Source organism: Gymnoscopelus microlampas (genome assembly GCF_963454915.1).
Source record: "Gymnoscopelus microlampas genome assembly, chromosome: 8".
Classification (NCBI taxonomy): domain Eukaryota; kingdom Metazoa; phylum Chordata; class Actinopteri; order Myctophiformes; family Myctophidae; genus Gymnoscopelus; species Gymnoscopelus microlampas.
Genome location: NC_139945.1, coordinates 31,152,696 through 31,167,967, shown reverse-complemented (window position 1 = coordinate 31,167,967; position 15,272 = coordinate 31,152,696). Strand labels below are relative to the sequence as shown.

At 41.1% G+C, this 15,272-nt stretch overlaps 1 protein-coding gene across 3 annotated transcripts in view; it reads left to right on the top strand.

Moving 5' to 3' along the window:
• Window positions 1-15,272, top strand: part of slc36a4 (solute carrier family 36 member 4) — a 183,443-nt gene that overhangs the window by 164,316 nt on the left and 3,855 nt on the right. For 2 of the 3 annotated variants that reach the window (XM_084064899.1, XM_084064898.1), the window contains one exon: window positions 10,231-13,586. The exons of the other annotated variant lie outside the window; for it this stretch is intronic. In XM_084064899.1, the coding sequence (XP_083921025.1) occupies window positions 10,231-10,565 (335 nt within the window). In that variant the 3' untranslated portion in view covers window positions 10,566-13,586. Of the gene's footprint in view, window positions 1-10,230; window positions 13,587-15,272 lie in introns of those variants that run through there. 3 annotated transcript variants of the gene reach the window in all.

Here is a 15,272-nt window from a genome sequence, read left to right as displayed (position 1 = left end):
ATCATGGTGTCTGGCCATCCTGAGGTAGAGGACATGCTCAAGTGAGGATGATGCAACCACCAGAGAATGCTCTTTCTTTCCCTAGCCACTCCTGTTAACAGGCCCAAACGCCCTTCAACACATTGCATTTTATTCCCATATGAAATTCTCCCTTCACGAAAGCAATCAGTGATGTAATGAGAATAATATACTGCTGTCCTCACTTTCATGGCTTGACACATTTGCATGTACTGTTATGCATTCTTAAAAGGAAGAAACAATCCGCACTCCCTGTAGAAGTCTTAGGAGTCTGTTTTAATAATGTTGATGATCCGCAGCAACAGTCAACCAAACGAAAAGACGTCAGTAACACTGAGGAAAGGCCGTCTGTTCATTTGGCATCGCACCATAATATTATATCATATAATTACGGTGAATAACACTGCTACCCCATGTAGACTCAGTGGAACACCCATGTATTATCCATTCCCCTCCTCCCTGTACCTTGTGAACGTCATACTTTTGTACATTACTTAGTTTAAAATGATTGATGGTTGGACATTGCTTTTGTTCATCACTCAAACTGTTCCATAGTTTCACACCAGATACACAAAAAAACCTTCAAGGTGGTGTGTCTGCTTAATGTTTTAAAGTTAAATTCTCGATTCCAAAAAACACACTCTGAATATTTACTGGTAGATGATGCTATTAGCCTTGTTCATTATTATTGATGTTTGATATGACACTCTGTACATTTTAATAATTCTGACTGTAAAAATGGTGGATTAGTATGTTCCAGGTGGCCGACCTTGTGAATGGTCCTTATTGCTCTCTTTTGAAGAATTATTAGCGACTGCAATTATTTTTTATAGTTATTACCCCAAACCTCAGCACAATAATGTAAATATGGCAAGACTAAAGAGCAGAGAGTGTGGAGTGACGTATGATCCACAACCTGCTTTGCTTTATTTATGACTGCTATACTTCTAGCTACTTTGTACTTTACGTGTGTAATATGTGGTTTCCAGCTTTGTCCTCCCTAGGAATTTGTTTCGGTGCACCCGTTCAATAGTAGCCCCATCCATTTCTATCTGCACCCGTGTGTTTACCCTGTAATTACCAAATAACATAAACTTTGTCTGCTCGCATTTGAAAAGTTTGTTATTTGGTAAATACAGGATTTCCTTTATCTATTATCAAGAATCTGTCCTTTGTTGAGTGTGCCTTGTCCTTGAAGTGAGTTGCGCTGTTATTTATTCTACCATGTTCAGTGCATTCTTTTCTGTTTGTGTTAAATATAGCCTGAATGCATTACAAACGGTGATCAAATTGATTCCGAAATTCACTAAAGCTTAAATAAAATGTTTAACCAGAAAAAGTGTGGGTTATTGTGGGCCAGCAATGTTCGGAATTCGCCAATAAGGATGGAATATGAAAAATCGGACGCATCCGTCTTGATCACTTGACTAGATAATGTGTACCGATTTGCGTGATGTTTGAACACAATTTGTATAAGAGCAATATAAAAACAATAGTGCAAAAAGTGGCCTCCTGGTGGCGCTATAATAGGGCAATGTTACGTGTGGCATTTGTTCCTCAATGTAGTGCGAATCTGCGTGCAAAGTTTCACCGCAATCGGATGCTGCATTCATGATTTGCGGCATTTAGTTCCAAACGGGCCTCCTGCAAACTTTAGATGTCAATCTTAGCCAATCAGGATCTAATATGAAAAATCTAACAGAGCCATCTTGATCACATGACTATAGAGATCATGTGTATCATTTGATAAAATCTAAAGGAGTAATATGAAAAAATGTGCTTTACATAAGTCGGCCTCCTGGTGGGGCTATAAAAGGCAGATGTGAAAAATGCAGGGCAGACGCATGCTGTGTTCATGATTTGAGGCATTTTGTTCAAAACGGAGCACTCGTGCAAACTTTGGAAGCCAATCTTAGCCTATCAGGATGGAATATGAAAAATCTGAAAGACACGTTTCGTTTAATGCCTATAGAGATACTGTGTACCAATTTGCGTGATGTTTGGACAAAATCTGACAGAGTACTGTCAAAAAATGTGTTTTACAAAAGACAGCCTCCTGGTGGCGCTATGACAGGCCCATGTGAAAAATTTGGGGCAGAGGTTCTGCTCTGGTATCCAGGGAGTGTGTGTGTGCACAGTTTCGCTTCGATCTAGCCAACGGTGCCGGAGATTAGCTGTACACAGACGGACACACACATGGACACACGGACGGACAGGGTGCAAAACATAGTCTCCTCATGCCTACAGCCTGGCGGAGACAATACAATTATGCAAGTACACAATGTACCTTTTTTTTGCGTTGTGGCTGTATTTCTTGACATTTTTCTTTCTTGAGATTGCTGTCCTAAGCGAGAACTCTTGTGTTTACGGCTGAACTTGAACTCCTGCTGTTTGTACTGAGATCCTTATCTTGGATGCAATCAGTGGACCCCTGAACCCCAGGGCTGTCACATCAGATCAAGTGAACAGGATGTGTGATTAAAATTTAAGAGTTGTGTTGGAGCAACCCCAGAAGAGGCGGTTGTGGGGTCCAAAAATTCATGTTGTCAAATACTCATGCCTGGTGACATTCCACAGTCTCATTAATAAAACATGGTCCCATTTGCCATCTCCTTCACAAGGATGTGCCAGAAACCCTGCATGGTTGATCTGACATTTTAATTTTTGTAGCATGAGTAAAGCCTTCTAAAAATGTCATAATGTTAATGTGAACAACAAAGGCGTGTAGTATTAGCAGTAGATTTGTGGTAGAATGGATCACACAGCATGTTTCATGAATAATTACAAATTCATTCTGAAACTCTGGAAACTGGAAGTGAATAATCTGAATTTACTATGACCTTTACAGGAAGCACTAGTGCATCACTATGAGCAGGCGCGCAAATACCGGGGGGGTGGGGGGGTTTCGTCCCCCCCAAGCTTCAGATTGGACCCCCCTAAGTAATTTAGAATAATAAAAATAAATGTTAAAATGATTATTTTTTTGATAATAAATCAGTAAAATCAGGCAAAAATAACAATTAAATAACATAGCCCTAACCCTAAAAGTAACCAAAAACCGAAAATAAATAAACTCGCCAAAAAAAAAAGGAACCGCGCGCGGTTCTTTTTTTTGGGGGGCTCTCACAGCTATTATAATCAAATGAAATTGAGTGACAAATATAGTGGCTTTGTTATTGTTTTATTTATTGGATCACAGTCGTCTCTCTTCTCTGTTCCTTTAGTGCTGAACTATCATTAATCAATAATATTTTGATTGTAATATAATGCTGTGCACAGCAGCAGTGTGGAGCCGAGCAGGTGTGCTGGCTACAGGGATTGCATTGAGGAACTGTATCTATCTGTCTCACTGAGGCACCTACCAATTTTGTCCAAACATCACGCAAATCGGTACACAGTGTCTCTATAGTCATGTGATGAAGACTGATCTGACCGATTTTTCATATTCCGTCCTGGCTAAGATTGGCTTCCAAAGTGGTCAGTTTTGAACAAAATGCCTCAAATCATGAACGCAGTGTGCGATTACTGTGAAACTTTGCACACACATTCCCACTAGGCCAAGGAAGAAATGTCATGCTGTCATCTCTTTAGAGTATTTCATTTTAGAGAGAGCGATTTAAGCGTGAACGCAAGGCAGAAGGGGATCGGCGGGGTGGGGGGTGGGGGGGGACTTAAATGAGGAAAAAAAGATGGACTGAGAACTAGAGAATTGAACTGGGAGATGGAAGTCAGGGAATGCATCAGAGATGGAAAGAACGAGGGAATGATGGGGAGCCTTTGAGGGGACAATAAATTACATGGTGGCTAGAGAAGACCACTGGCAATGATGGGGTGGGGTTGCAAGGGGTTCATGGACAGCAAATTGAGGGGAAGAAAGGCATTCAAGAATCTTGCAGTGTTCCATGATGTAGATGAGAAATGATAGGTGGTAACGATTTGGGAAATTCAGTTGAAAATGGGGAGTAGGAGAGATAAATAAATAAAAGGAACAGACTTGACAGGAGAGGAGAAACAGAGCACTTGGAGATTGAGATTGAAGGCTTGAGAAGAGAGGCCAAAGTGTGGTAATGCAGTGATAGTGTATAGTGGAGAAGAGTAATGTGATTTTTTTTGCAGTGTACGTTAACAACCATAACGGCTATATAATTCATCGTGTGGATAGTGAAAATAGCCAATCTACTCTCAACATGCTGTATCAGCTTGTAAATATGCTGTTTTAAAAAGAATCGCCTATAATGACATGGTTGGATGCTAGTTGAAAGTGGTTAAGTAAGGTTTCTTCATTTATTATTTAATCATATAGTCGACTAAAATGTATTTTGACAGGCCTTGATGGCGTTGTAATAGTGGATTTTACATTTGGTTCCATGCTTAAAATAGCTGATCTACAAGCTCACAACGTGTCGCAGCGCAGCGCGTTGTGAGCTTGTAGTTCTGCTATTTTCAGAGCACAACACCCGCGCGCAACCAAACACAAAATTACTTGTCTTAGTTCTACTGGTTCTACTAGTCCCTCCCTAACATTTTAGTCTAGTTTTTATTTTTTGATGAAATTGTCAATTTATTCAGTCTTAGTTTTAGTCATAGCTTAGTTTTTATTTCGTTTTTATTTAGTTTTCGTTATTGAAAAAAGTAGTCGACGAACATTTTTCGTCATTGTTTTAGTCGACGAAATCAACACTGCTGTATTGTGACGTATTCATAGAGAAACAGGAGCTGTACGCATCTCAGTCAGTCACAGCGAAGGGGGCAGGGTTGTATGGCACTGGAGCTCCCAAACCTCTTTTACTTCTTTGACCTCTCATTTGTGACCAAATGCACGCACATCATCCCACGTTGGTGCTGAGACAAATATCAAAACAGTGAAACAATTGAAAAGGAAGGCTCGCAACTCACTTTTTCGCTCACAAAACAAAACAAAACCTTTTGATCCTCTCGGATCTTCTTCGGGTTAGAATAAGATCTGACATACAATTTACAATTTAGGCATTTAGCAGACTCTTATCCAGGGTGACTTACAATAAACAAGGTAATTAATCACATAAATGGAATGCAGAGAGAACCGTGTACTGTAGTCCCTCAAGAAACTACGACACCAGGTAAACAATGAACCTAGCATCTGTTTGTGTAAGCAACAAGCTACTGTATCTAAATACATAATAAATACATACTGTAGTACAACGATTGATTGAAGATACCGGCTAAAACAGTGAACCTAGCATTTGACTGAATAACATGCTATATCAATTGCATTCTTAAGATGCTATCTAAATCACATTCTTAACATTTTTTGCTTGAGAAAAACAAATAAAGAAACAAAAGACATGAGAACGAGGTCAGCCACTAGCATCAATCCAAAGAGAAGGTGGTAAAGGAGTGGTACAGGGAGAGTGAAGTGCTAGGGGGTGAGGTGGAGTTTGAAGAGGTGAGTCTTCAGATTGCGGTGGAAGATTGGGAGTGGTATCTGCAGTTCTGACTGCAATGGGGAGTTTATTCCACAGTTTGGGAGCCAGGAGGGAGAAGAGTTTAGGACGTGTGTAGTGTTGTCCAGGGTGTCCAGGGCTCGATTAGCATTCCTGTGTTAGCTGATCTAAGTGAGTTGGAGGGGTTGGATCAGGGCTTTAACTCATTCTCTGCCATTGATCGGTTTGTCGTGTTTTGGTGTTTTCAGTGTTTTTCCACTAGACGGCGCTCTTCGCTAACCTGGGAGTCACCATTTGACTCCTAGGGAAGCAAAGCAGCAGCACATAACAGGATCGCAAAAAAACTGCCCGTTCACTTCCTTGTAAAAAAAGAAAAGAAAAGGGCTTTTTCTCTGCTTTCTATTGTTTTGGGGCCAAAACCACCCCACATTCAACTGGCCATATCTATAGATTGTTTTCTACGTTTTTTTCTACGAGATACTGTTTTCTATGAGTCTACGAGACCACTCTACGTCTTTTAAAGCGATCGGCAGGTGGAAGAATAATATTCTATGAAGTTTAGTGAAAACACTCGGAAATGGCAAGGGCAGCATAGACAATGTTTTTTTCTGGCAGTTAATTAGTTATGGTATACTATGTGGGTGTCATGCCTTGTAGGTCAATATCAGTGTTGTGGAGCGAACGGAAAGGGGGGAAATGTGTAAATGTTGTCTGATTGAAGACGTGGCATGCTGCGGCATGATCGGCAAAGTTGATGGAGAAACAAATGATAAACTCAGACAGAGCTCTCTCCCAAGGTTGTCTCCTAGGAGGATTTGTTTTGATGTCCTTGTTAGCAGCATGAAGGAGGAGAGGAGAGGAAGTAGTTTATGAAAAGAAAAGATAGAGAGTTCAAAAACATCTTCCCTCCTGGTGTTGTCGGAGCTCGAGAAGATCTTGTCCTGTAATTGGACCGGGAGCCCAGCTGCTCATGGGTCAATGTGTCAATATCAGACATCTAGCACAGCGCATACAAATTGCAATTCTAACCTCAGTTCTACTTCAAATAACCAGAATGTTTTCTGCTTCCCCCCCCCGCCCCCCCCCCCCCCCCCCACACACACACACACACACACACACACACACACACACACACACACACACACACACATACTGCTGCAGCGTGTGACAACTTTTTCGTTTGTTGTATTTACTTTTGTCATACTTTGTGCAGTTTTAGTTAGTTAGTTAGTTAAAGTTTATTTCGGTCAACCCATACAGACATATGGCATTTTGTACAATAAAAGACAAAACAATTAAAAACTAAAACAAAGCAGCACAAAACTGCTTGACCGAAAAGGCGTAGGCTGAAGCTTTTAGCTTATAGTGCCTACCCTTCTTGCATTAAATAAGCTATTCAAAACAGAAAATCAATTGTATAATACTCAATCATTGAAAAATATATGCTATATAAATATATATATATATATATATATATATATATATATATATATATATATATATATATATATATATATATATATTTCTATGCTATATAAAACAGAACATTAATTGCATAAATCATTGATAATATTTCTATATACTTTAAATAATTGCATAATTAACAATTACACATCACTATATTTTCAATAGCAACGTATATAATTATTATATCATATTATATTAATTTATATACATATATATTTTCAGAGTGCTTAGAGCAGTAGTGCATTACCGGTTACCAGGGTACTTTGGATGGAAGTCTGTTAATGACTCCAACATGGGAGAGTTCGGAGGATCTCCATATACAGGTATGGGCAAAAAGTGGACAAAGACACACAGCTAGAGTCCTGGATGTATAGATGGAAAATATGCTATTTTTTTTATTGAACCCTACACAATGGCAATGCACACACATGCGGAAGGCTTGACGCCAAAACACGTCCGTGTATGCCCGTGCCTTAATTTAAAAAGTACCAGAAGTACTTCGCAGTGCTGGCAATTATTTTCATACTAATCTGCACACACTGGCCTGAGGTACCGATGTACAGGAGGAGGAATGGCAATGCAGACAGTTAGTCAATGGAGCTGAGACACACTGGAGCTCCATGGTCTTTGGGGAGTTTGTGTGTTTGGGCTACGGGTTGGACAGGAGAACCCGTTCTCCTAGCCACCAGCGTTCTCCTACATGTAACATTACCCAAGGTGTTCGACAGCCCACCACACACTCATACGGCTAGTGGATGCCTGCAGAGTCTTGGTTTGATGTGATCAATAGCAATGTCTCTTCTGAGGGGAGGGCCGGTGGTAAAACAAAGCAGAGATACAACCACGTCGGGGCCCAGCAGTAAGGAGTGTTTGTTCAGCATTACAGTATCTATGCTACTATCATAGATAGTGAAGATCATTATTCTCTACAGACTCACCTTGCACTGTTAAACGGGGAATCCCATTGTCTCATATAACAAATACCATGCACATTTACGCTCATGAACCTCCTTACACACGCACACACTGCCATGCACGCACGCAATACAAACAATGTACAACAGATATATATACTGCAGATATAGTTTAATATGATTCACAAATTACATGAAAATAAACATGGTTAAAACTAAATATCTGACCTTGTGCATAGACACATAATATACAGACATTTATTAAAATGTGAACTGATTTATTACAAATAATCACAGGAACAGTATGTGTGAATCATGTGTGTCTAGTATTTGCTAAATTAGCATGTCCCTACTTCGGACTGAATATGTGGTATGGTAATAGCACAGTGATAGGCATACATTTAACAAACACTGTACAAATAATGTTATGCTTCACATATACATTTTATTCAATTTATTTAGGTGATCGCATTATGTCCAGTGATAAACTTAAGTGATAAAGTTGAGGTTTTTTTTTTTTTTATCTGCTCTTATCTGCTCTCATTCCTGATTTATTGGCAGCTCCTTCGTTGAATGGGCTCGATATTGCTATTCTTTTTTCTGCCAATCTTTATTATTCCATGCATTTTTAATGTATAGTGTAAAAAAAAGAAAAAAGGATCTCTGGGAGATTGTTGAACTGCTAGTCTGTTCTGGTCTTTGATCACCAGCAGAATGCAGGAATTTTCGAAACAGGTTTATTACAATGGATTGAATGCATCTCTCACATCATGTTGGATTATTTGATCCCACATAGTCAATATTCTTTCTGAGGACTGCCGATTTTCGTTAGTTTGTTCTGTTTTATCAGGGACTAATTTAAACTTGGGACATGAAGTCTTGGTTCCCAGATCCCACAGCTCCCAGAGTTGAGCTCCCACACCCCCAGGGGGGAGAAGGAGAGGGGAGGAGAGGGGGCAGGATTAATGGACTGTGAAGTCAAAGTCCACGGGCCAATAATTTGATGACCGGCGGTCTCTCCGGTAGGAGACTCAAAGAGTCTCCTTTGAGTCTCTTACCTGATACATTAGCGTCTTTCCGCCGGTAATCAAATGATTGGCCTAGGAATGCGACAAAAACGAAAACAAATCTCCATGGATTCAATGCTTCATGGGGTGTGTAATTAATAGAAAACAAGTAATTATTTTGGATGAACTACTCCTTTAAGGCAGCCATGGTAGGGGACCTGTGACTCAAGCAACATTACTGTCAGAATGTCAGCTGCTGTACAACTGTACAGCAGCTCCCTCCCCACACTTCCTCCACCCTTCTCTTCTAACTGTAATTAGAAGGCCAACTTAAAACTGGAAGCTTACAGTGCTTATTGGCAGTTCCCTCTATAGTCTGCACTCCCACCCAACTGTGACTCATCTGTTGTTACAGGGTGGCCCTGTGGTACCCGAGGCCTCAACCGCTGCACCTTTCATGTTCCATGTGATCCAATTGTTTTCTGCAGGCGATAGCAGGGTTTTTTTCCCAGGCACAGCACAATGTAAATGTAGGAATGAAAAAGAATGAGGGTGGGAAATAGGGACGGGACGGGGGATGGGGACTTTCGATGGGGGGGGGTGTTCATGTACTGCATGCTGCACATCGTAGTTGTCAGGTGGAAACCTTGTATGTCCAAAACCGTTCCTTTTTCGTTATTATCTTAAAAACATTTAAAATAGTGAAAATAGCAGAGCTACAAGCTCACAACGTGTTGCAATACTTTCGCGCAACATTCTCGTGTGATGAAGTAGAGCATTAATTTGCGAAAAAACTAAATGTAGAAATGTGGAGATGCAAGGTTTCCTCAGCAAACGACACAATGGTGTGTTGTATGCTAAATGGTGTGCGTGAGCCTGGAGTATGGAAGATGGATTGGTATGTGTCTCATAAGACAGCTGTTTCCCATGCCTGGGTTGATGACCTACGCTCTTTCTCTACCTTTTTTTCCTCTCCCCCCCAACCCCCCCACCCCCCACCAACATCCCCCACCCTGTCCATGCTATTTTTCATCTTTCCCTCTTTCTACTCGTCTCCACATCCCCCTATTAAATCCTCTGCACTACTTCTCCCCTCTTAACGCCTCCTTCCCTCCTTTCTTATCTCCTTTTTGTATATATATATATATATATATATATATATATATATATATATATATATATATATACATACATACATACATACATACATACATACATACACACACACACACACACACACACACACACACACACACACACACACACACACACACACACACACACACACACACACACGTATATATCACCCTTCATTTCCGTTCAAATTCATCCTTCACCCTCCATTTTCTTCTCTTCTCTCTTACCTTTTTTCAACCTCCTGTCCGCTTCCTTCGCTCACAGTTTCCGGGGCGGTGTTGATCCCTCGCCTGGACCTGGTCATCTCACTGGTGGGGGCGGTGAGCAGCAGCGCCCTGGCCCTCATCTTCCCTCCTCTGGTGGAGCTCATCACCTACTCTGATCGGCAGCTGAGACCGGCCATGCTGGTGAAGGATCTCCTCATCGCAGTGGTGGGCTTCATCGGCTTCCTGGCGGGCACATACGTCACGCTGGCCGAGGTCTTTAACCCTGCCGAGCAGGAATTACCCACCACTCTGGCCCCCAGCGGTACCCCCGTAGTGGGCTCTGGGGCCTTCACCGAAAACTGGACTACGGCACCTTCTCTGTCTTCGGGTTGACCTCCGCCAGCCCCACACCCCACCACAAACACACGCACACATGCACACACGTACACACACACACGCACACACACACGCGCGTGCGCGCAGTACACATACAGTAGGAAGGCAGGAAGTTATTCCTGCAGGTAACCTACTGCACAAATGACCAGGCATTCCTCGTCTGGGCCACATGCTGCCGTTTCACTTGAAGCCGGTAGTAGAAGGCTCGCAATGGACAGAGTGGGGACATGGGAACAAACAGCTGGGGATAGCTGAGACAGAAGTATATAGGACCAAATACATCGAATTAACTACAGAGCTATAGGAACACTACATACTGCACATTATTAAAGTATTATTAGACACATAACTATAAGACAAACTACTGTTAGAGCCTGAACATTTGGGTCAGCATTATGCATGTATGCCCTGGTGTGACATTTTCCCAAAACTATAAGACACACTATAAAACTCCCTATAAGAGGGGCTATCCAATCAAATCCAAGAATGTATGAGATGATGGGGGAAACCTATTATTTCAAGCTTTTTTCCCCCGTCATTTTATTCCTGCTATTGTTTTCTGCACCTGTATAACTGCTTACATACTGTAGTATTGCCCTTTGGGACTTACCACGTTCCCTTTCAGGTTCATTATTCCACTAGATATGTTCTCAACAAAAGGCAGACCACCCCCTACATATGTAGGGGGTGGGAGTGGTGGTGTTGGGGATCCACTCCCACTAGGGCCACTACCACATAATATACACTGCTAGACACATACACCAACATGATAGTGTTTAGAAGCATGTGGATAAAACCATAGATAGGCATCAGGTACAGAAACAAAATGGGTTTTTGACAGCAGCACTACTGATTCCCACTGTTTGCATATTTATAAAGAGGGACCAGAAACAGGTGTGGGAACAGGTGCCGTCAAAGTCGGACCATGAACAAGCCAAATGTACCTGATGACTGTTAAACAGGCTGCTTTTCCTTCTTTGAGCCGAAGTAAACCAAGATTCCATCCTCAAAGACATTCCCGAGCCCTGAGGCCGAACCTTCTAATGATTCACACCGATGCACAAATCTAAAAGACTAACAAGAACACCAGGGCTCAAAGCTGTAGCTCCACAAATTGTTCATTAAGGAGTCAGCATTTCAGCAAAGTCGGTGTGTATTGAACATTGACAAGAACAACTTTGATTTGTTCAACTAATGGAACTGATTTGGGACCTTTCTCCTCAACTAATTGGTTGGCAGATCAAGATACACTTCAGTGAATGAGCACGGTACACTCTGTATTTTCTATGTTTGTAACATTGTTCATTGCTCATCTAGGGTCAGTAGCAAAGAAACAATCAGCAGTGTCATCTTCAAGGGTATTTACATGTACCATTTCAACGTATGCCATAAAGGGGATAAAGTAATGGTATTTTCATGGTCCATGCATTATACCACCCTTCTATAGAGCCTTCTACATAATGGATATCATACCATAACTTTAAGTGCGTTCAATTTGTCCCAAAGGCCATCAGTGGTAATGGTAATAATGTGCCATCGTTTTCGTTGACGGCTAAACGCAGGCCATGCTACAGCATATGCACACTAGTGAATTTATAGTGCAATAAAGCGTGTATTAGTCTAGCAATAAATCACATTCAGATCCTATTATTGCCATCACAGGGTTCATTGACCTTTGTGTGACACTGCAGTCGAATGCGCTCAATGTTAACATCTTCGTTTATTTGCGCTGAATCTATACCCAAGCGTTGTGTTGCGTCAGTGCTTCAGCGTCATCACTGACTTGCACAAGCTCAACTTAGCTACCTAATGGGTGACGATGAGTATGAGCGAATGCTAATTTTAAGTTAATGTAATGTCTAACCAAGCTTTTAACAGGACTTAGATTGGCGCTATGTCAATTTTGTATTAATGATTTGTTTTGCACATCAATGACTTAAAGCAATAGGACACTTTGGTAGAGGCTTGGGTTGTGTCGTTACCTTGTCATGATTTAACAAGTCCAATTGGTGAGATACATATTGCTCTGTTGCTCTGTTGATTAGAAATGAATAATTCAAAAATCGCTCCTCATTGACTTGCATTGTACGGTGAAACAGCAATCAAAGTCACTCTTTTAGCACTAAAACTCTTCTTCTCACATTATATAACATCACAAAACCCAGTAATTAGGCATTTGCTTTTAATAAAAAAAAAAAAAACTCATTTTGATTTAGACATGTTCTGTAGAAGAAGGAAGGAAGAAGACCTGGACTGGATCTGCGGATAGGGATCTTCAGAATAGTAAAATCAAGTTTACAATTTTCTTTAAAACAAGTGCCATTTTGGGATGTTATATAATGTCAGAATCGGCTTTGTTTGCGTTTGTTTACAATATGTGCTAAAATAGTAACTTTGAGAGGTGTTTCGTCGTACAATGGAAGTCGATTTTTGGATTAATAATTTCTAATTTTACAACAGTGATATATCTCGGCAATTGCACTCGTTACATTATGACACCCTAACTACACAACACAACAAAACCTCTACAAAGAGTCCTATTTCTTTAATTAGGATTTTTTCGTGTTGGACAATTTCCTCATTCCGTTTTTTCTCCTCAAACAGTTTGCTTTGTCGTGCCTTAAAGATAGCTACTTTCCCATGTTTACATGTTTACAGAGGAAGCTTTATAGTCTGAGCAAAGTAGTTCTATTAGCGGGGCGATGCTACAGTATACAGATCTCTCCTTTTGGAGAAAGTTTTGGAAGACAGCATGTACAGTATCACAGTAGTACTGATCGACAAGAAAACCAACAGATGAATAGAAAACGGCATTCAAAAAGTAGCTTGAGAAGTTTTGCTCCAAGTTCAGTTTCAGGTGCAAGTACTGATTCATTTCAAACCCAGTACTGCGCTGTCATGTAAACAAAGTCACATGACCTACTGCTGATGTGAATTCATTCTGTGGAGCAAATTGTCATGAGGAATTTAAGTTGATTAATATAAATAAGTAAATTAATAAATATCTATTACTGAGAGTACAACATATTTTTTTTCCATGTGATTCATTTCCCTATTGTCATAGTAGCTAATGTTTGGGTGGAGTCATGCTATGTTCCCTCAGCCTGTGTTCCCTCAGTTTAGGGTTAGTTTAGAGGTTAGGGTAAAGGTTAGTGATAGTTTTGAGGGACCATAAGGCTGAGGGAACATTGGCACGCATACATTTTTAACAGTTTTTAACCACTTGAACCCCAGCATCTCTATTCTGTGGAGAACATTCGCCACAAATAGCAAGTCTACAAGCCATTGTGAGCTTGTAGATTTTCGGCAAAGAGATGTGGTGTAGATTTAAAAACAACAACAGTGCACTAAGTACAGTTTGACTAAGTATAGAGGGTCTAAGTGGCTAAACAGCACTGAATATCACTTTGTCATAATGATGTCCCGAACATGTAGGCTTATGCCTCATATGCTGTTTGCTAGTACAGGGGTTCCCTAATGTTTCCATGCCAAGAACCCCAAACAGCCCCCTTATTGTGAAATGGCTTTAAAAAACAAAATAGAAATCGGGTTTACAAGAGAGACCTGGCTATGATAAAATACAGGTACAATGAATCAAATCAAACAATGAGTCCTGTGAATCTGTTTCTCCCTCCGTCTGTCCGTCCACCCGTCTGTGAGCAGCTAACTTCGGGCACCGCTGGACCGATGGCATGAAATGTTGCGCACACACTCCGAGTAGGCCAAGGAAGAATCTCCATGCCATTTTTTTCAAATCGGCCTCTTGGTGCTGCTACTCTGTAACCGCCCGATTTATTTTAACAGACCAATATTGCTACTACTACTCCTACAGATTTTGTCTAAACCTCACTCAAATCGGTACACATTACTGTATCTCTGTAGTCATGTGATCAAGACGATTGGCTTCCAAGTTTGTAGGAATGGTCCGATTTGCACAAAATGCCACAAACCTTTGAGTAAAAGTATAAAGTCAAAGTACCTCAAAATTGTACTAACTACAGTACTTGAGCAAATTTACTTGTTACTTTCCACCACTGCCAGTAACTAAACCGTTTTGGAAAGGCAGTGCCGCAGCGGCATTGCACTGATAAAGACCCACAGGTTTGTGCTGGGCACAAACACACAATTTTGTAGCAATTTATAAGAAAACTGTTGGTTATATTGACATAACTTTGATGAGTTTTCTTGAACTGCGACCGGTTGTATGTGGGTTTTGGCAGCCCTCTTTCCAGTGCTGTGTGCCGGAACGGAAGTACGGATTATCAGACCGGACCGGCTTACTTTCACCCCTGCCCAGAGTACTGTCCACTGGGGCAGTATGCAGTGAGCTATGCATTTCTAAGCTTTAATGCATGTCCAGTTTTGAAGCGTCGTGTGTGTGTGTGTGTGTGTGTGTGTGTGTGTGTGTGTGTGTGTGTGTGTGTGTGTGTGTGTGTGTGTGTGTGTGTGTGTGTGTGTGTGTGTGTGTGTGTGTGTGTGTGTGTGTGTGTGTGTGTGTGTGTGTGAGAGACACAGAGTAGTCGGCATGTATGGAATAGCACTTACGCCGTCAAAAGCATATAGGCCTTGTTCAGAGCCACTTATCTTGGCAGGTCAGCTACTGTCTATTTTCCCAGCATGCTGCAGTGTAAGCACACACCTTGGAGGCTTCCCACAAAAGACGGCTGTAATATTATTCAAGAGGCCTGACCACAAGGGAAATCA